The sequence below is a fragment of the Leguminivora glycinivorella genome, chromosome 18 (genome assembly GCF_023078275.1).
Source record: "Leguminivora glycinivorella isolate SPB_JAAS2020 chromosome 18, LegGlyc_1.1, whole genome shotgun sequence".
NCBI lineage: Eukaryota > Metazoa > Arthropoda > Insecta > Lepidoptera > Tortricidae > Leguminivora > Leguminivora glycinivorella.
The window spans coordinates 18,698,730-18,720,184 of NC_062988.1; the positions used below are offsets into that span (position 1 = coordinate 18,698,730).

The window sequence follows — 21,455 nt, forward strand, 5'->3', positions numbered from 1 at the left end:
GTTTCAGTGCCACTCTTGGCAAATGTGGCTGAAAGAACGCAAAAAAACAATGACGCCGAGTAAAAATGTCTACTTATCAACCCAGAAGTTAGGCACAGAAATCGTCACTATTGTCACACCTCGGACACTGGTGATCAAATATATGAAAGAGGCGCGTTCCTAACACAGTCTAAGCTCGTGTAGGTGAACGCGTACTATGCTTGTATGAGTGAACGCGTACTATGCTTGTATGAGTGAAATATGACAGGTCGATTGTTCGCGTTTTCGACAGGTGGTAACTGTGAGGTAACTTTCAGCGGGGAGCGGGAGTGGCCATACTGTACGATAGTACTCTTTATTATACTGTGTTGTCACTGACAAGGGTCAATGTCACCGTGGTGAAATAGACCACTAGTACACGCTAGACTATAATATGAGCAAAACCAGATAAGCTTGTTTCTCGTACATATTCAAGTTTAGTTTATTCTAAGCGATTCGAATAAACTCTAAAGATCAAAGACTATTCAACGTACGATATGGTGAGCGTGTCAGCTTCAGTTATCTTAATGCTAAACGGGGCTATTGGTGGTGACATTTAGCTGTAAGGTTTACTTATTTTGTTTAGGTTTAGTGTCGATTCTTCACATCTTACTATAGGTACTTTCCTGATCCTTTTTCTATATTCTTTACCTAATCGTATAACTAACTAGAGTACCTACTTGTGACCTACAGAGCCTTTTGACAGTGGATTTAGATAAAGTTGAATGAATAATGGCTTAATTACTATCTGACAAAACATTCATTTATTAGATAGATAGATAGATATACATCACAATACACACAGAATACAAAAAGAAATAAGTTACATTCATTTATTAGATAAGACGACGAGTTATGTTTAAATATTTTTTTAACTTAGAGAGTACCAGCATCTATCTAGCATATCACTAAGAATGAGAATAAAATTATAAATGTTAGGTCAATTTAACGTGTAGGTACCTACATATTTAGTCAAATACGTCTCTACTTTTTCAGGTTTGTGAGTTTGTAAAAGCGCAAAATAATATATAAGTAGGTAAACAATATAAGACTTGTTATTTCCGTTCCAAATCATTCCCTAGTCTAAGGCACTGGTCCCACCGCGAGCTAGCAAGCTATGAGTTATTGGCTATAAAAACGAACAAAAGATAAGCACTCCCGTGCGAAAAAAGAGACACGGCGATGTTTATAGTTACTCGCCCAGCGGTGAGCTATCAAAATCGCCGTGTCTCTTTTATTTGCACGGGAGTGATTACCTTTTGTTCGTTTTTATAGCCGATAGCTCATAGCTTACTAGCTCGCGGTGGGACCAGTCCTAATATTAAACGACTTCCGGCCTGAGTTCTAAAAACTGTATTAAAATTAAAATCAGGTCGGAAGAACTTTTAGGCCACAGTGGCCTTTTTCACAAAGTTACAAATTACAAGTGGATATTGTTTATGAACTTTCAATATATATTAGAAAGAGACTTCCACTTGTTTGTAGGTAACTGTAGGTTTGTGAAATGGAGCTACAGATTTCATCCATATTTTATCTAGAACTTAGTTTTGACGTATTGGTAGGTATTCAAATTAGAGTCAGGCCGTTTAAAATTGTCTCGTTAAAAGATAATAGGTCACATTATGCACTTAAATTGAGTTTACTAAACGTTTAGCTGAATCATTTCCTTACAAAGTCCCGTTCGTTTCCTTTGCATCCCATTATACTCCCACAAAAGGACATATTTATTTATTCCCCTACACATTCCCTTTTGCATACCAAAAAACGAAGAATATAGTTATTTATATTCCGTTTTCCCGCCGAAAAGTACCAGGCGGTCATGAATCGCGGAGACATCGGAGTAAATCAGGCGCGAGAGGGGCATCCATCACGCGGCGCGGAGCCATCAATCCAGATTGAAATAGGAACACTACGCGGGACTCACCTATGCGTTTTTTTATGTTTGTGGTGTGAGATGTGAGATCAAGGTGATGATTGAATGTTTACTTTAGCTAGGGATTATAGTAGTGTTTGATGGCTTGAATTTAATAGATTATCTACTGTTTAATATAAAATCAAATTTAATGATTTACCTACTCTCAGCACCTCATGTTATAACTCTAATGTTAGATTGTGGAGCGTCACGAAAGACGTCACATTTCTATGAAAATTTAATTACTTAAGTGGGATTTCCATTTCGTCGTTGCAAACATTCTCCGTGTCTATATACACTTTCAAAGTCAGCTCCACCGTATGTGATAACTGATAGCCATTAACCACACACTTAATCTGAATGTAAGTATTTTTTTTTTGTGGTCACAAACACAGGTCATGGGACTCATGGGAGCGAGGACCCCGAAAAGGATAGGTTTTCACATTATCCGATCCGATATCGGATGTAGGACCAATATCCCATACATCTTGGATTTATTCCATTGAAATCCTTCCGACATCCTTCTACCCTCATCAGTTTTACCTTAGTCGCCCGACGATACCCATGGGATGAGAAGATGGGGTGATCCTTTTCTAATGTCGGCACTGCACGGCACATCAGTTGGTATAATAGAATGCTATAAGCAAAGTGCTTCAGGTAGGTACAAACTGCATGTGAGACACAGAATTTCATTTTAGATGTCCTGGATGGACCTGATGGTAATTATAAAACCTGATCAGAAATTAAAGAAAAATTACCAGGTTGCGGAATTTAATTTGCACAATTGGTATCACAGACAGGTATATACATAAAAATTAAAGCGCCTTTTTGACAATGATGTATGTATGTACCTATGTGTAAACTCTTTATTGTACAAAACACAAATATGACACAGAATAGACAGTACAAAGGCGAACTTATCCCTTTAAGGTATTTCTTCAAGCCAAATATAATTCATCATGTATATTCATAGGCTTTAGACAAGTAGAAATCTAAGATGAGTAGGTAGGTAAATATATGTGTCTATATTCTCTACGCAGGATAGAATAATATCAAAAGAGTACTACCTAGTCTTAATTTCAGACAGTCAAGGGAATTTAAAAATGTTAAACCTACTCAAGTGAGTGTACCTACACGTAGCGTAGAGTACCTAATCTCCAGCCTGGCAAAGAAGTATATCTAGGTACAAACACTAATAGGGGCGCCACCGTTTATGTACCTAAACCATTTTGCATATGGCAACTATTGATTGAGCAGGCTGGCTGTACAGTATATGTACCTATGCCATTTAAGGTTTTGTTGGTAATATTTCATAAAATAATTCTACTTTAATAATAGCCTATCAAACAGTCTTTTAACATAGGTTTTATATGAACCCACTTATAAAAAACTGGTTGTGTTTGAATTATATCTTCTATAGCCTTGGTGTTACATTTTTAAATGATTTTACGACGTCGTCCAGTGCTGTACCACGAGATAATATCTCAATCTTGATTTATTATGACAACCGGGTTTTGCCAAATTTACGCTTAAATATATTAAGGATAAAAGGCTAATGAATAATTAGGCACTAACAGCTCTAGAAATTTATCAGGCGTTAATAAAATACGCATGTCAAACATGTGTTGAGATTAGATATTCCAAGCAGTTTATAGCTATTTAGACGCACTTCTCCGAGATTCATTAGGATAGCATTAATAAAATATCAAATTAATTACAAGTGGCCAGTACAGTATCTAATCACGAACAAGATGCCTATTAAGTCGATAGATAAAAATGTCGTCATCGGCTTGTTACGGGCTACCGCGTTATTATAACGAACCGCGCCCGATACCTACCGGCGTGAGGCGGGACGATCAATACCGTACGAACCCAGCCACCCTCACAAATATACATATAACTCTCTCTATCAAACGTGCACGCCTCCCGAGTTAGAGCGAGATAAAGCCCGCCCTATAGTCCCCCCAGACGGGTTCAGAGAAGGCGTACCCAGCCCGCCGGCCGGCTCACCGGCTCAGTCGACAAAAGACTGCGTGCCGCGCGCGTGCGTATAGCGCGCGAGTCATGCGCGCCTAGACACCATGCTCGTGCCGCCGGAGATGATGGCCGCGCAATCCAAGCTCGTCTACCAGATGAACAAGTACTACAACGAGCGCGTCGCGAGCAGGAAGGCTCAGATCGCCAAGACCATTCACGAGGTCTGCAGGATCGTGCAGGATGTCCTCAAGGAGGTGGAGCTGCAGGAGCCACGCTTCATCTCCTCGCTCACCGACTACAATGGACGCTTCGATGGCTTGGAAGTGGTTTCGCCGCATGAGTTCGAAATAGTCATATATTTGAATCAGATGGGAGTGCTAAATTTTGTGGATGATGGATCTCTGCCCGGCTGCGCCGTGCTCAAGCTGAGCGATGGCCGCAAGCGCTCCATGTCCCTCTGGGTGGAATTCATCACCGCTTCCGGATATCTTTCGGCGAGAAAATCCGCTCGCGCTTCCAAACACTCGTAGCGCAGGCGTGCGACAAATGTTCCTACCGGGACTGCGTCAAAATGATCGCAGAAACAACTGAAGTCAAACTCCGAATTCGGGAACGATATGTGGTTCAAATAACTCCAGCCTTCAAATGTGCCGGCTTGTGGCCACGCTCTGCTGCACACTGGCCGCTCCCAGCAATTCCTTGGCCGCACCCAAACATAGTTGCCGAAGTCAAAACGGAAGGTTTCGACCTACTGTCAAAGGAGTGTCTCGCGCTGCAAGGAAAGAACTCGGCCATGGAAGGCGATGCGTGGGTTCTAAGTTTTTTGGAAGCGGAAAACCGTTTATTGCAAGGCGGTTGCCGACGGAAGTGTCTTAGCACATTGAAGACCATCCGCGATCGGCATTTGGATCTCCCCGGGAACCCGGTGACTTGTTATCACATGAAGACTTTGCTGCTGTATGAATGCGAGAAGCATCCTCGCGAACATGAATGGGACGAGGCCGCTATCGGTGACCGTATAAACGGGATATTTTTGCAGCTGATATCGTCGCTGCAGTGCCGGCGGTGCCCGCACTATTTCCTGCCTCACGTCGACCTGTTCAAAGGCAAGTCGCCGACGGCGCTCGAAAACGCCGCGAAGCAAGTGTGGCGCCTCACGAGGGAGATGCTCACCAACTCTCGAGCTTTTGACAAACTCTGAGGCGCAGAGGCCAATTCGGACGATCACATTCGTTAAGTGTGTGCATTAGTGCAAACCGCTAGACATCGAGTCATTTTTAGTAGATTTAGAGGACCGTTAAGAGTGTATCCAATAGGAGTGTGTACGGACTAGTGCGAGTGCTTCTCGAATATTCCATTTGGATCAGACTGTAAGTAGAAGTGATACTATCTAGACTAGGCCTTTCAACTATTATTTGTGATATAATGTAAATAGCTTAGTTGTTGTACAATTTTATTGATATTTAATTTAAAAGATACCGTGTATTTATTTGACTGAAGAATCTCTAAGTAGGTAAAAATATATATAATTTACAATAAATAATTTGGAAATATATATTTGCTTTTTGAAATTCTATCCCAGTGATTAAACAACTACCTTTCGTCAATAAATTGCCTTCACGATGATAAAAGGCAGATGAATACCCACAAAAATAATGGAAACCAAAATGAATATCAGCATTTATTAAAAAATATTATTTTTTAAGTAGCTCCATACATATTTCTACAAGAATAATAATCTATATTATCTAATTCGGAAAAGCTAATTCGTAGAAAAATATAATTTTTATGCAATCAACAATTTTAATACTAGGTGCTCTAATATTGACAGCTTATGCAGAAAAATAAGATTTTTAGCTATCACAACTTTTCTCATTTTGCATCATTCCATTCAGAATAACAAAATCAAAACAAAAGTACACGCATTGTTGACGCTCACTCTCAAACTCATGATTCAACCGATGACCTTACCCAGTAATCATAAACCATATAGGTACAGCTAATTTTACCACCGCACGCGCCAAATACTGAGAAACAAACCAATAGGTACTTATAAGAGTTATTAGCCATTTGCGAAACTTACGACACTGAGGAATCCTCGGACAATTGCCTTCAGATATATCGGAGCGACCGAGAGGCTCAAAAATATCTAGCTCCTTGGGATTACAGGCGTGTTCAGATGTTTCTGAGACCTTTGTCCGATCAGATACGTCCGGCGATTGTACGACATTTGTATGCGGCCTACGGGCTGTATCGGGTTACCTTTATCCAGTACCTTTAGTTAAAGTATTCTCTGTTCTGTAGTAGAGTCTGCAGATAATCGTTCATATGTACCAGTATATCGTGACCCGGAGATCAGCAATAACTGTACATAATTGGAGGCCAAATTTTATAGTGGTTATTCTATACCAGTCTCGGGTTTGGTTGGGGTGTACCTTCTCTGGATGGATCAGGTTTCATACAGCCTAGAGTCAGTCTTCTATACTTTATGGTGCCTTGATACGTGGTTTGAAACTTACCACCCACTTAGGATCACTTCTAAGCAGTCTAAATAAAAATAATAATTTAAAGAGACCACGATTTTGCGTGGAATTATAATGAAATTAATGAATGATGATTCATTAAAAATAATCCTGACTCCTGCCTCGGGCAGATTTTTATTTCAATTAAATCATTGGTTTAAGCATATAGATATTATAGATAACAGACAGATATGCGTACAACTACTTTTGCATGTAAATTGACAAAGCGTTAGCGAAAGTCTCAGTTTTTAACTCAAGCAAAATATTTTCGTACACCTGGAAATTCTAGTGTCGGGAAATTGGCATAAACTACCTACTTACTCGTAAGTCGTAAGCTACATTAGGGTCCACTGGACCTAAGATTATTTTAATTAGGAAATTCATAAGATTTATTTATTTTTACATTTTAACCCGTGAATCACAATCGCGTGAGTTACTATCTTCAGTGGCCTATTTCACAAAACTGACAATTGTCGCCCCGTAGTGACACTTCGCCGTTCATGGCCTGTTCAACAAGAAAAATTTAGACGCTGAGTAACAATGTTACTTATCAACCCAGAAATAGACACGGCCTTGTCAGTGTCAAATGTCACTGTAGTGAAGTAGCCCACAGCTTTAAATAAATAAATAAATATTATAGGAGATTCTCATAAGCTCTAGAAAATTCCATACAACATGGCTTCCAATTGAATATTGTTCAATACATTACGAGATTCTATTTAGTTCTTGGTTAATAGAAAATTCTGCAGGTATAATAAACTTATGTGTTTATCGCGTTCATGTATTCACATATGCATAACATTCTGCTACGTCCAAATAGTTTACAGAGAATATATGATAAGTAATATTAACTGATCTACTTATTCATGCAAAAACAAATAGTGCGAGTAATATTTTTTTTATACTACGTAGGTGGCAAACAAGCATACCGTCCGCCTGATGGACAGCGGTCACCGTGACCTATGGACGCCTGCAACTCAAGGAGTGTCACGTGCGCGTTGCCAACCCAATTAAAAAATTATACTGTACACTCCTTTTTGCTGTGTTAAGTACACAGCAAAAAAGAGACTATTAATTCTTTTAATAGATAGCATCAATTATAATAAAACCTAAAAGGTAATAATTAATAACAATGATTCAAGTCTCAACACTTCAACAAAATTACGAGCAAAATAAGTATTAAACTATAAAATTAACTAATAAAGGTTGCAATTACATAAATGTGAATGTAAGTACCATAATAACCATTTTTTGCATCCTTTTTACTGTGAACAACGTGTATGTAGCACGATTATAACGGAAACATAGGCATTTTAAACTAAATAATGTCTTAATATCGCACTTCCTGTTATTTAATTGTTTATACTCATTATCCTGACGTTTCGAACGTGACATTCTTTACAGACTAGCGAGGAATCATATCAACATTGAGCTGAGCCTGTTTTTCGAACTACATTGAGTCTTTATTTTAGTAATAACTTGAATAGAAATAAGTGAGATAAGTATCACTGTTATCATCACATTTTTATAAAAACGACATGATTGATGACAGTCAGTTATTTAGGGTTCCGTATCAATGAGGTACAAACCGAATGCTTATAGCGCCACTCTGCGCCACGTCCGTCTGTCAGTCACATTTCTAAATAGAATAGAATTCCGTAAGTCCTCCCGTCGTCACCACACCGCACCCTCGTTGAGGTCTGGCAGCCTTACTCACCGGCAGGAACACAACACTATGAGTAGGGGTCTAGTGCTATTTGGCTGCGGTCTTCTGTAAGGCGAAGGTACTAGTACTACCCCAGTTGGGCTCTGCTCTAGATTCGAGCGAGACGATATCCGCTGTGCTGTGCCCTACCACACAAAGCGGAATACCATTCGCTATGCCCTACCTCCTACAAAATTATGTTTTATTTGTAGTCAATTGGACATTTTATCCACTTTACTTCCACGAAAACTGTTAAATAAAGTTAAATTTTAAATATGACCATGTAGAAAATCCAAAACAGTCAAATTCATCTTGCACTTGAATGTCCCACAAATTGTATGAAGTCGTAAAGGAATTCTCGCGGCTCACAAAATCGGGGACATATCAATAAAAGTCTCCGTTCCGTACGGAGCGTGGTCACCTTACGCCTACGCAGGCGTTTGTCTTATGTTACCTTATTTGACATTAAGGCTGATTCTGTGGATACACTTTGATAAAGTTTTCATTTAATTTTGATAAGAAAAATTTACTATCAAGCTAAAATGGGACTGCCAAACGTCCGAGGAGCTCGTAAGACCGAGACACAGGCGGAAATGGCGAGATAGCCTAACGTATAGATAGATTAATGACTGGACATTACTCGTAAGTCTCATAACCACATACTTATGACATCAGGAGTGTGGAAATCGATGATGAAGGCACATGTCCATGTTCAATGGTGGTATAGTTACCTAACTATAGGTACCTACCTAGGCTTTACCACTATTTAAAAAATAGGTCACTAAATAAAATCTCAATTTAAATACTGTTGAAAAGGTTGCAGAGTGCAGCGAGCTCATTATCATAATTAATAACTTGAAAATATTTTTCTTTAAGTATTTAAGTATCAGTATAAAAAAAATATATCACTTTAACATTGTTTCAGTACACCTAAACATTATTGAACATCCTGAGTAGGTTGGTAAGATTGGCTTAAATAATCCTAAATAATCCGGACGTATAAATAGTTAAATCCGAATAGGCCTCATACAGTGCGCCTGGTCGCTGCAGTTGGTTTGTTGCGTTTGCCTAAAACGAGAGCGACTATTACGTGGGGATAAAAACAGACACGAGAATAAGTTAAATGGTTAAAAAACTGTTTTTAAAGTGAAGTGGTCGGTTTTTTAGCTTTGTGATTGAGACTAGGTACACTAGCTTTTGCTTTTGAGAGAGTTAAAAATTCTGAGAAAAGTCTTTCGAATATTACATCTGTTAGTGAAAAAAAACACACAAGAAATCACATTTTTTAGTCACTCGCGAGACTGGTTTAGAAGTTAAGAACTTACAGTGTGCGTAGCCGAATGAACAAACTCTCACGATAATATCTCTTTCGCAGCTATCTATCTTTATCGCTCTTGCGTATTGGCGCGACAGAGCCAGACTGAATTTCTGCGGCGTTTGGCGTCGCAGAAATGCCATTCGGCTACGGGGCCTGTGCAGATCACGATAGCTATAGTTTCAGACATGCTTCGCAGCAATTCGCAGCTAACCTAATTAAATTAGATTTACTGTAATATTTTTAATTTGCACTCATTAAAAACAAAAGACATACATATTTTGCTAGCTTCGTAACTTTCTTGAGAAATAATTAGATAATTGCTTTATAAATTGTATCGTAGTACATCTATATCTCTTTTATAATTGGTCCAAAGAAAAACACTACCAGATATTGTTTTCATACACGTAACGTGTCAAAAGTTATCACTTCAACAATTTGAACGCATTCCGACCAGCAAGAGCTAACAGTTAAAAAAAACTTGTTTGCTATGTCACCGCCTAAAAACGAGTCGGGTATCTGTCAGACCACACATAAAAGTATTCATAATAACAGTGTTATAATAAACACTGGTATATTAACGGGGCGGGCCGGGCGGGGCGGGGCGGGGCACTCGTAAAATATCACACACCACACCCTGGCGAAGGGGTTTATTCAACTAGAGTGTAGAAAGTAGGCCTAAGGGTTTTTTTTTAGTAATAGATGTCCAAAAAATCTTATACCAGCCGACTTCTAACAGTTGAAAGTCGAGTGCTAAGGTCAGGGTAAGTGTGTGTGTCTGCCTTCCCATTTGGCCTATTTAAACAATGCTTAGTGTTTATTGGGAGCTCAATATGTTTACCACTAATCGTGAGTAGCAAGTAACAAAGCATGAACTGGCAAAACGACCTGTGACAATGAGTAAAAAGGCAAAATATGATGACGTGACATGCTTCTCCTTATGACACACATCACATCCGTATTGATTGACCTTACAGCATAAACAATATTTTTTTGAAATCCTATGTTAGATTATAATTGAAAATAGAGTGTCCAATTTCTTTAATAGATAGATTAGCTTCAAATATTGTCTGATATTATTCTCAAGAGTTCTAAGAGATAGATAGTAGAGGGATAATTTAGCAGCTGACATACAGACTATCTTTGTATTACAAAAGAGAGCCATTCGTTCTATTTACAACTTAGGAACACGTGAATCAGTAAGAGAACTCTTCAAAGAAATTAATATCTTAACTGTAGCTTCCCAATACATTTATGATAGTATTTATGTTGTTAAGAATTTAGACTGTTTCACTAAGAATTCTGATATCCATAATTATAACACTAGAAACAAAAATAAGCTTGCCATAAAGAAGTTTCGTGTCCGTAAAGTACAGAAGTCATTTGTTGGGCAATGCATTCATTTTTATAATAAATTACCTGACACTGCTTTGAGATTACCTCTCCCAGCTCTTAAGAACTACTTAAAAAAATCATTGATGTTAAAGGCTTATTACAGAGTCGAGGACTATTTGACAGACAAACATGCATGGCCCGAACCAGAAACTACAAAAAACGAATATCAATTAAAATAATTGTATTATGTATAGAGGACACAGTTCAGATAAGAAAGCACATCAAATATTTTATATTTTATGTTGTGTAGGTAAATTACATATTTAATGATATTGAGATTCATATTATCTTTTTCTTCTGTGACAATTTGATATGTTTTCTCTGAAGAAGAACGACGTATTATTAAGCAATAATATAATTTATTGAAATTAATTTCCATAGAGTACCTAGTCTGTTCATATTCTTTGATGAATACTTTTGCATGTTAAATTGTATCTTGTTATTTAATGCATGTTAGTTATAAGATGTAATGTTTTGAAAAGAAGTTGCCCGCCGAGTTTCTTGCCGGTCCCATAGTGGATACCCCCCTCCCAACTGAGGGGGGACTGAAATCTTCTCGAGGCTGAGGCGTAGGGTTAGAGCCGGCGTAGCTTTATTTGACGTTCATATGCGCATTGTAATATGCCTACTTGAAAAATAAATATTTCATTTTCATTTTCATTTTCATTTTCATTTTCATTTGTACTGAAACTTTTTATTTTACATGTGTTGTATTCTTTTCTTGTACAATAAAGTGTTAACAAAAAGGGTATTAGTCTCTAGGTAGAGTACAAATATAAATTAGAACGAATATAAAATTTACACCGTAAATCAATAACACTTGATCACAGGTTTACATTATCCTAACCGGGTTTGTTTCCTCGACGCGATGGTAGGCCTAGCCCGATAATTGCCGGTTCGGCCGCGCCGGCGCGCCTCCTCTCGCTTTTATTAATTGTTGGTGTAATTAATTGACTATAATCGTTTGGTATGAATGATTGCTATACAAACATTTATCCACTGTGTGATTAAGGCCTTAGGTAACAGTACATTAATATTATAAAATCAATTTTATGGATATGGATATTTAATTGTTATAAAATAAATATAATATGGCATTAGGGACAATGAGGGATTAGGCGATAAACAAAAACTTTAGTGAGAATATTTCTGCCTAACCGTGTCCTAAGAATAATCGTCACAATTTAGACTAAATTAATAAAACAAAAATTTTCTACACATTTTGCGACATTTAAAGATCTCAGCATGGATATGCAGTGAATAAAAATAATAACGGAAAACAGTAGACAATTATTTACAGACATATTTTTAGTACACATGGTGCTTTTTAGGGTTCCGTAGTCAACTAGGAACCCTTATAGTTTCGCCATGTCTGTCTGTCCGTCCGTCCGTCCGTCCGTCCGTCCGTCCGCGGATAATCTCAGTAACCGTTAGCACTAGAAAGCTGAAATTTGGTACCAATATGTATACTAATCACGCCAACAAAGTGCAAAAATAAAAAATAATAAAAAATGTTTTATTAGGGTACCCCCCTACATGTAAAGTGGGGGCTGATATTTTTTTTCATGCCAACCCCAACGTGTGATATATTGTTGGATAGGTATTTTAAAATGAATAAGGGTTTACTAAGATTGTTTTTTGATAATATTAATATTTTCGGAAATAATCGCTCCTAAAGGAAAAAAAAGTGCGTCCCCCCCCTTTAACTTTTGAACCATATGTTTAAAAAATATGAAAAAAATCACAAAAGTAGAACTTTATAAAGACTTTCTAGGAAAATTGTTATGAACTTGATAGGTTTAGTAGTTTTTGAGAAAAATACGGAAAACTACGGAACCCTACACTGGGCGTGGCTCGACACGCTCTTGGCCGGTTTTTTATTTTACGCACTAGTGTGAGAAGTGGTTCATTTCCTATCAGGTCGAAACTACGGAGGGCCACCTGTACTGAAAAACGTAGTACGATACACGTGCGAAAAGGAAATTCGTTACTCGTGTCCATTTCAAACACTCCCTTCGGTCGTGTTTTAATTTATCGTCACTCGTTTCCGCACTTGTATAGTAATGTATCTACTATTTTAGCTGGGCGTAAGATTTTACCTACAAGCCAATAAAATAAACACTAAGTGCTTCCCAAGCGATACTAGCCACCTGGTCACCGAGCCCGCTCACGGTCGAGGCAAACACAATAAAGTATCCGATCGTATTGTATTAGATTATTGGATAATCTGCAATGCGACTATTAGAATGCATCGATTTTGCCTATTCTCGCGGTAAGTGCCTAGCGATGCTGGGAATTGGCACAGAACAAGACAAGTAATAGAGGTAGTAACTATTACGGAGAATCATTGAAATTTTTCGCAAAAACACTCAATAAATGTGTAAAATACTAGAACTATTATACTTACACCGGGAATCCTACAGGAATAACATATGATAAATAACAAAATAACTCGAGAGTCAAAGAGTCAAAGAATAATGTATTAGTTTCTATTAAGTACTTCCTACCCATACAAACTCCAGTCCCTTCCATTCCAGTATCATACAACGCATGCAGATACGGTACCCTAGTCATCGTCTTCATCTAGGTATCTTGGTTTTCCCATTCTGGCGATTTAGAGCGATATTTTTTGGTTCATTTTCTGGCAAAATAATGATTCCTCAATTACCGTAAGAGTTGTATGGTTTTTTTTCAGCGATTCTTACATGATTCAGGTAAAACGAATAGACACCGAAGTTAAGCGGTTAAAACGTTGGAGAAATGCGCATATGTTTTGTAGTATGTTTGGGCTTTTGCTTTTAGAAAACGTACTACTAGCTATCTTCTTTTTCTTCAACCTAGTGTTTTCCCGACCTAGCGCCAGGGTCTGCTTTCCTGCCCAGTCTTCTCCACATCGTAATCGTTAGGTGTGAGATTATTCTCTTTCATGTCCGCTGTCACGACATCCAGCCAGCGCTTCTCAGGGCTACCGGTCTACTATGCCTATATATATTGCGTGAAAATGGTTTGCTAAATATATTAGGTACAGGCCCCGTAGCCGAATGGCATTTCTCCGACGCCAAACGAAAGCGATACGCCGCTGGCTCTGTCGCGCCAATACGCAAGCGCGATAGAGATAGATATCTACTAGCGCTTCGTTTCGTGAGCGTTTCGTGAGCGATTGTGCCATTCGGCTAGCCACCCAGGTAGGTGTCGAAATGGAAAGCCTCATCCGACCTAGACATGCAGACATCGATGCGCATTCCGAATGCAGCCGTATCGTATCGTATAATATTACAATTTGCCGGATGAATAATTCAGCGCCGGCCGCCGGTTATTGGGCTTATACATAATCGGATCGGTAACCTGCTGGATGCAGGTGACAATAGACAGTTTGGATTTGAACCTATAAAATAAATTGGAGATGAGACTGATGATGACTTAATGATCAAAAAGTTATTATTAATAAGAACTTCAAAGGTGTATGTGAAGTTAATACCAATCGGAATTGAGCTAGCGTGGGGACTATAGCCCGAGCCCCCTCCTCCGCGAGAGAGGAGGCCTGTGGCCAGCGGAGGACGTATATAGGCTCAATTATTTATTTATTTATTGTAAGTATGTAGGTACTAGGATTAGGACAATTTATAAACTACCCACAATAAACGTTGGGTTTACGAAATATAAAAAAAAGACAGTTTTTACGAAATAATCAAACTGTTTATGAACGGACAAGAGGGGGCAAAAATTTGTCAAGGTGGTCAAAGACATGCATTAACCTTCTCTCCGGGAGTCAGGAACTGCAGGCAGGACTGGCCGGGGTCCACACTGGAAGCACAACCGTTTTTGCACATGTCTTATAACAGTCTGTCAGGTGTCAAAAAGTTAGAGGGCCGCGCGGGCGGGCGAGGCGCAGGGGGAGCATATCTTTTAAATATATATGGTTAGGTAGGTAGAATTATAGGTAGAATTTTGAACACAAACGCATGAACATCCACAAGTCTTTTTCCATCTGCCACATCAGGTCGACTGGGTCAACCTTTAAGCCATTTTAGAAATGCCACCAGTACACCTTTTCATCTCAGGCGATAATCTAGCCATATTACAACTTTGATGTGTCAGTAATTTTGCAAAACTGAATGGGGTACTTGGAACATAAACTTCAATAAAAAAGTACGGAATTTTAAAGGACAAACTAACAGGAATTTTGAGAATTTCCTTTTACATACTCGCAAACAATTTCGAAAAGTATGATATTGATATGCATTCTGCATTTGCATTTGACTGAGGGATCGTACTCTTTGCAATAATAAATAAAAATATATGCCTTTGTCTTGTCTTAAACGTGAAGTAAAAATTGCAATTTTACTTGTAAGATACCTATCTTTACAAAAGTTAGCAAAATATTTCTCATTTCCAGGAGTCCTAGGTATGGCATTTCTCCGAATCCTGGCTGAATACGCAAGCGCGATAGAGATAGATATCTACTAGCGCTTCGTTTCGTGAGCGTTTCGTGAGCGATTGTGCCATTCGGCTAGCTAGGTATCCTAATCCTGGTGATGTCACACTGTTTAGCCTTCAGTCATTGTATTACAAATGCTGAATATAAAGTCGGTGTCTAGACGAATCGATCAAACGCAGATCTAGGCCGAAACTCTGTCTGACGAAACGCTGTCTCAAGATCAATTGTATTTTCTATGCCATGGAATGACGCCATGAAAAACGCCCAATAGGGCATGTCAAATATGTTATGGCTCTGTTTGAATAGTCTGTAATAGACTTAAGAAAATTGTGATAATGAGGTAGATATACTTAGGACTCTTTTTTTTTCCGGGAAACAAACAGCATGCAATAATACAAAATATGTATAAACAATATGAATAAAACATGAGCCAAAACAGTTTCCACTAATAACTAATACAGAAATGCTCAAAGGGGAAATTAATTAAATGCAGAAATAAAGAATTGGCATCATCCAAAGCAATTCAGCAAGCAGAAAGTAACTACTATATCTTTAAACTAATACATATGTCTGTACGTACAAAATGCGTCACATAGACATATGAGAAGAACGCTACAGCACAGGTCGTTCATGTTTCAATGCAGTAACAAACTGACTAAGCTTCATGTTGAAAATATCGAGCTTACAATATTTTGTGTTAGGTATACATTGAGCATGCTCTAACGAGATATGAGTTTTTGATGTACCTAGTGCGACAAAATGGAATGGCAAACAAAGCTTTTGATCTAGTTCGGGAATTAGGAAGCAAACGAACAGACAGAGGAGACTCTGTGTCAGAGCCCAACTAGGGAAATAACTCTACCTTACTGAAAACTGCAGATTTTAATAATACCTATTGAACTTTATTCAGAGTATTGTGTCCCTGTGGGTGAGTAAGGTTACCCAACCTCAACGGTATGTTAGGCTGGGCAATCTGCATGAAACACCTCTGGACTTACAAGTGTCCATAGACTACGTTGAACGCTTGATATCAAGATCAAGTTAAGTTTGTGTTAGCTCAGTAAATATCGACTTAAAAAACTAAACTCGAGATGATACTTAGAGAAAAATAAGTAAAATAAGAAAGCATCTACCATCTGCTCAATTACATCCCGGAGAAATTTACCATTTCCGACAGGCTCCATCAAGTGAGTGAACATTTAGACTACGATCATAAAATCGATCAAAAAAAACAAATATCGTTATTATTTAGGTAACATTAGCCTAGTATAAAAAGCAGTGTAACACACTAGGGCCGGTAACAAAACACCGGCTTAATAATATATAATAGGAGCGCGTCGTGCCCGCTCACGCGGGTAACGCGAGGCGACGTGCGCGGGCGCCGGTGCGAGCGGGAGCGGTAACGGTAGCGGGAAACTGGCCATGCTTCACACTTGTATGAAGTAAGAAGTGGATCAACGCAATATTATATTGACTGCGAGGTAGACCATACCCAATTGCGTTATTAATACGGTAAGAACAATTTTGACAATCTATCCCGCGGGGCTATCTAGGTACCGTAGTAGTCATACTTATTCCACAGAATACATACTTCAAACGTTCACCTTCGAGTTACCGCCACATACTTTTGCATTGGTGGTTGTAAGTGTGGATGTTTGAAGTGTATGTTTTGTGACTTGTGACCGACGACTTAAATTAAGACTTTCCTTGTGATACGACACTTTCAGAAAAACAAGCATGGGAACAAATTCTACGTGGTCATGCTTAGATACAGTCAGCTTTATAATGGAGAAACTAACAAATAAAACAAAAAAACTAGCTGATGAGTAATTTTTTTATGCCTGCAATTAATAACCGCGGTGAGTGGAGCCCCGCCTCAACGCATCCGCCCGGAAAATATTGAATTTTAGTACAAACGGGCGGCCGCCAGTTATCGCCGCCATTGTTGCCTCATGTTTGATTTGAGAACAATGTCCGCCTTCTCAAGCCTTTTATACCAAACTACGCTTCAACTAACCTCAAATAACTTAACCTCATTTTCTACCTACACAAGTAAAGTATACATTAGTTCTCGCATCGGCAATTATGCTAAACGATCCAAGATTCCCAGCAAGATACTTCACTTAAAAACACCCGCGATAAGCATTACCCATTTTTATAATTTAACAGGAATTTCGAAACAATAATACGGCATCAAAACACTTCGCAAAAACTTTTTTTTTTACTGCGGTTCCCAGCGATAACGGGCGACGGCCAAAAGCATTTCTGTGTCATTCTGCCAAAAATAAGAAAAAAATAAAACAGAGCGACCGTGACGCATACGACGACACATTTTTCAATATCGACGAAAAAAAGATAAATTGGGCAAAATGCACAACGCTATCTTCGATCGGGCCTTTATCAGGGTCGATGTTTCTGATTTTAAAAGTGGTAAAAAAAGAAAAACTGTTTGCATCTGTCTATTAATAATTTTGAAATAAGAATTTTAAGATTATGTCTGGCCAGTTATCGTCGCTATTGTTTTAAGCAGTCCACGCATGATGACAGTAGACAAGGACAGTAAAGCTTACACATGGTTTTTTGATGAGTGTAAGAGGGATAGAGGACGCTATGATGGACGGCGCGCGTCCAGTGACGTGACAAGGCTCGTAGCTCAGTCCGCGGCGCATACTATCTCATCCCTACACTAAAATAAACTTTCGTTTACTTTTTATGCGTTCCCAGTATATTTAGATTTTGTCGCAGCGTTAAAAAAAGTGTTAAGTGGATGATTTATATTAAGTGCGGGCTGTTATGGGCGGCTTCCTGTGTAATTATTCAGTGAAGGAGTGTCCTGACCCCCATTAGCTGCCGTTTCTTGAGAATAATTCATAACTTTTTTGAGGAACTGTTCACCGCCAAAGCCTTTTACTGTTATGGCGCTCCCAGACCTCATAGCTGTATAAAATCATCACTTGAATTTATTTGAAAATGAAACGTGTTATAAATAAATATGAATAAATACCAGAAGCTATGTAGTTACTAAGCGTTATACGAGGGACATGCACGACCACCAAAACGCAATTGCAGTGAATGATAAACATTACATTAAAAGCTATTGAAATAAATGGCACGAAGTGAATAAAATGCTGCAGCGTCGTTTTTGTTAGATAAAGTTCCAACACACATTGTCATTGTTTTTTTGTTAAACGTAAGTTATTGAACGCGGCTTTACAAACCTGTATGAAAACTTCGTCCAGTGAGAAAAAAAATACCAGTCTTTTAACATGCATAAAGGTTGGTTTAAGTTAAGGTATATTCACTGTACCTATCTTGCAAAAAATATTTCACATTTAAATGTAAACTAATTACCGATTTTAAAACTTGCTTTTACTTGAAACGGACACTAGTTATCAAGGTGATCAGATAACAGATCTTTTAAAAGTAACATTTACTAAAAACATTTTTTCTAGTCTTGGGCTACCACTTTTCTACTATTTTAATATTATAAAAACCAGTAAATTCGTATCTATAGGTAAATGTAAACATGGAAGCCTACATCCTCGGTGGTTCTCTCAATAACGATCGATGACAATAACATAAAGAATCCGGGACCCAAAGGCTCGCCCTGTGGTAGGCGCTCGGCGGGCGGTAGGCGCCGGGCCACTACGGCTCTCTATAAATACCACAAAAAATCATATGATGAAGTAGCATGGGATAGCTGTCTCGGCGGTAATTAATATATAATTAATATTTGTCGCCCAATCGTAAATATTTGGAAATTATTGCCATATAAAAAAAGTGAATCCTGTCAAACGTTCGACATAAATCTAAAAGCAGGGAGGACTGAAAAAAATCCCTAAGCAAAGATAAAAGAGTGAACTATTTTAAACGCGTTTTAAAAGCTTCCGAAACACTTCAAGTGAACAAAAAATTATTTCAATTCGGAAGCTTGCAGTTGTTTTTGCATTTTAAAAAACCAGGATAAATTTGACTGTTGATCACAAAGATTTTCACAGTTTCTAAGATCAAAATACACTAGGGTTTACATACTTAGTAGGGTCGTCAAGTGATTTCTAAGTGCACTCCATATGGGATCATTACGCCCTTGAATCGAGGACCACTCAGCGATAATTCGAGGGTCCAGACATAATAGTACGTGCGATGTTATTGTTCACGACAACACGACATGTGTTGTGATGAATCACGATTAGTTTGTAAGTGTTAAGGGTAGGTTTTTTGATTTGATGAATTAGATTTAGTTTAGATGAGGATATTTCTTTTGCGTGGCAAATAATCATTTATTTTTTAAGTACAAAGAATACGAAAGGATTGTGTATACACTAGAAAATTTCGACCCTTGCCACCGTGACCAGTTGGCCGAGTGGTTTCAGGCATCCGTGGCTATAACGCAGTACACTGGTTCGAATCCCAGCATTGGACACTTGGAGGCCTTGGTAATTTTTTCCTAATAGGATGACATTTATTTCAGTTTAATACGAAAGGAGTTTTAAAAAAATAATACTTTAAAAACATATCTTCAGATGCATTTTAGTCTAGCAAAATGTATTGTTTGCCATGCCATCATTATGCTAGTTACATGACTGCCCAAAGAAAAAAAGAGGGTATTGTTTTTTTAAATATATTTTTTGGTAAATATTTAATTAAAAAGATTTATCGTTACATATGTATAAAGTTTGTTCTTAAACATCTTGGCCTTAACAAACCGCAAACTGAGCCAAAATATACTGCGACAAGATGTTATTCGAATTAAAGATGGCAGTTGAATGTTTTGATGAACACATTATTATTATGCGGTCGGACCCGACTTTAATAGTGCCAACGAACTCCATAAATACTGAACTGAACTAGAAAACACAACGAACACTAAAATAAAATTGTCATACCGAGAAGTAACAACTTTTTTCTTTGGGGTTCGTAATGAAAACAAATGACAGTGCGACACGCGCGCTCCATAAAAAATCAATTGACGACCGCTCCGAAATAGCATCACGTGTATTTTATACTCTTGTACGTGGTTTATAACTTTTTTCCACTACATTATATGAAGAACTTACTAAATTATTCACTAATTGCGAAATGGTGTTAGTGAATTATCTCACACCGCCGTGTATAAAGTACAAGGGGGTTTAAATATTTTAAAACAATTTATTTGCTTCCAAGTACCAGGTAGGCATGGTGTCAAAGGAGGTTTTAATTTACGGCTTCAGCTAATGGAAGAAAAACATTAACCAGGAGCGTTTACATATTAATAGAAGCAGGGTACCAGGTGCACTTAACTAAAGGTAATTCCTTAATAGCCGGGGATCGTTAAGGGCATAGTTGACACGTCGTTTAAAAAGAAAATTTCATTCTTAATTGACAGTAATAGATATACGGAAATAAACTGAAAGATCGCCGTATTTTATAAATACAATGATGTACTAGAATAGGTGAAGCGGGTAAAATGATGAACTTTGTAAAAGACGATATATAATGATTGTAATTTGTAATAAGTTTTTTGTAAAAAAATCGTTTTCCGCACAAGCTTTTATCGCCGACTGTACCTTTCTTTCAACAGTCATCTACTGCTCTCCGAGATGTTTCTAAAAACCCCTTACTCGATGGGGATACAACGTTTCATGTCAGAGTTCCTATGACCACCTTTCTGCTCCATCATCAGATCAGCTCCATGATACCATAATATTGCATTGTCACGTGATTTACATATGAGTGCAACATTTCAGCTCAATCGGAAATCGGGAAGTGGGTCAAATTTAGCTTCTACGTTTTGACGCACACTAACATACTAACAAGGCAAGTTGAATAAAAGCTTGTAAAAATGTGAAGAAATAAAACTCATAGACCTGAAATCAATTGGATATGAGCAAGCGAATGATGATGATATTACCATCGCATTGAAATATTATGAAAACTGCAAAAAAATAGGATCACGCAGAAAATGTAATTCTAAAGTTTTTTTTTTTATTGGGTTCTAATCTACAATCATTCATAATACACAACACATCACAACATAGTTAATACGTTCACATCGTTCCATTACTACCCCTAAAACAATTCGCCCCAACCCTTCACCCTTTGAATAATTCGCAGCAAAACGAATTAAAAAGCATAAAACACAATTCCTGTGACCCGGACCCGATGATGGATAGACACAATTTGTTTGACAATTA

General features: G+C 38.1%; 2 protein-coding genes across 2 annotated transcripts in view; one reads left to right on the forward strand and one right to left on the reverse strand.

Moving 5' to 3' along the window:
• The window catches only part of LOC125235751 (neurobeachin-like), a 462,438-nt gene that overhangs the window by 141,585 nt on the left and 299,398 nt on the right, over positions 1-21,455 (reverse strand).
• On the forward strand, positions 3,933-5,462 carry LOC125235753 (protein mab-21-like). Its single transcript, XM_048142337.1, is given in 2 exon segments — positions 3,933-4,408; positions 4,411-5,462. Coding segments are annotated over 2 exon segments (1,095 nt in total). The 5' UTR covers positions 3,933-4,011; the 3' UTR covers positions 5,109-5,462.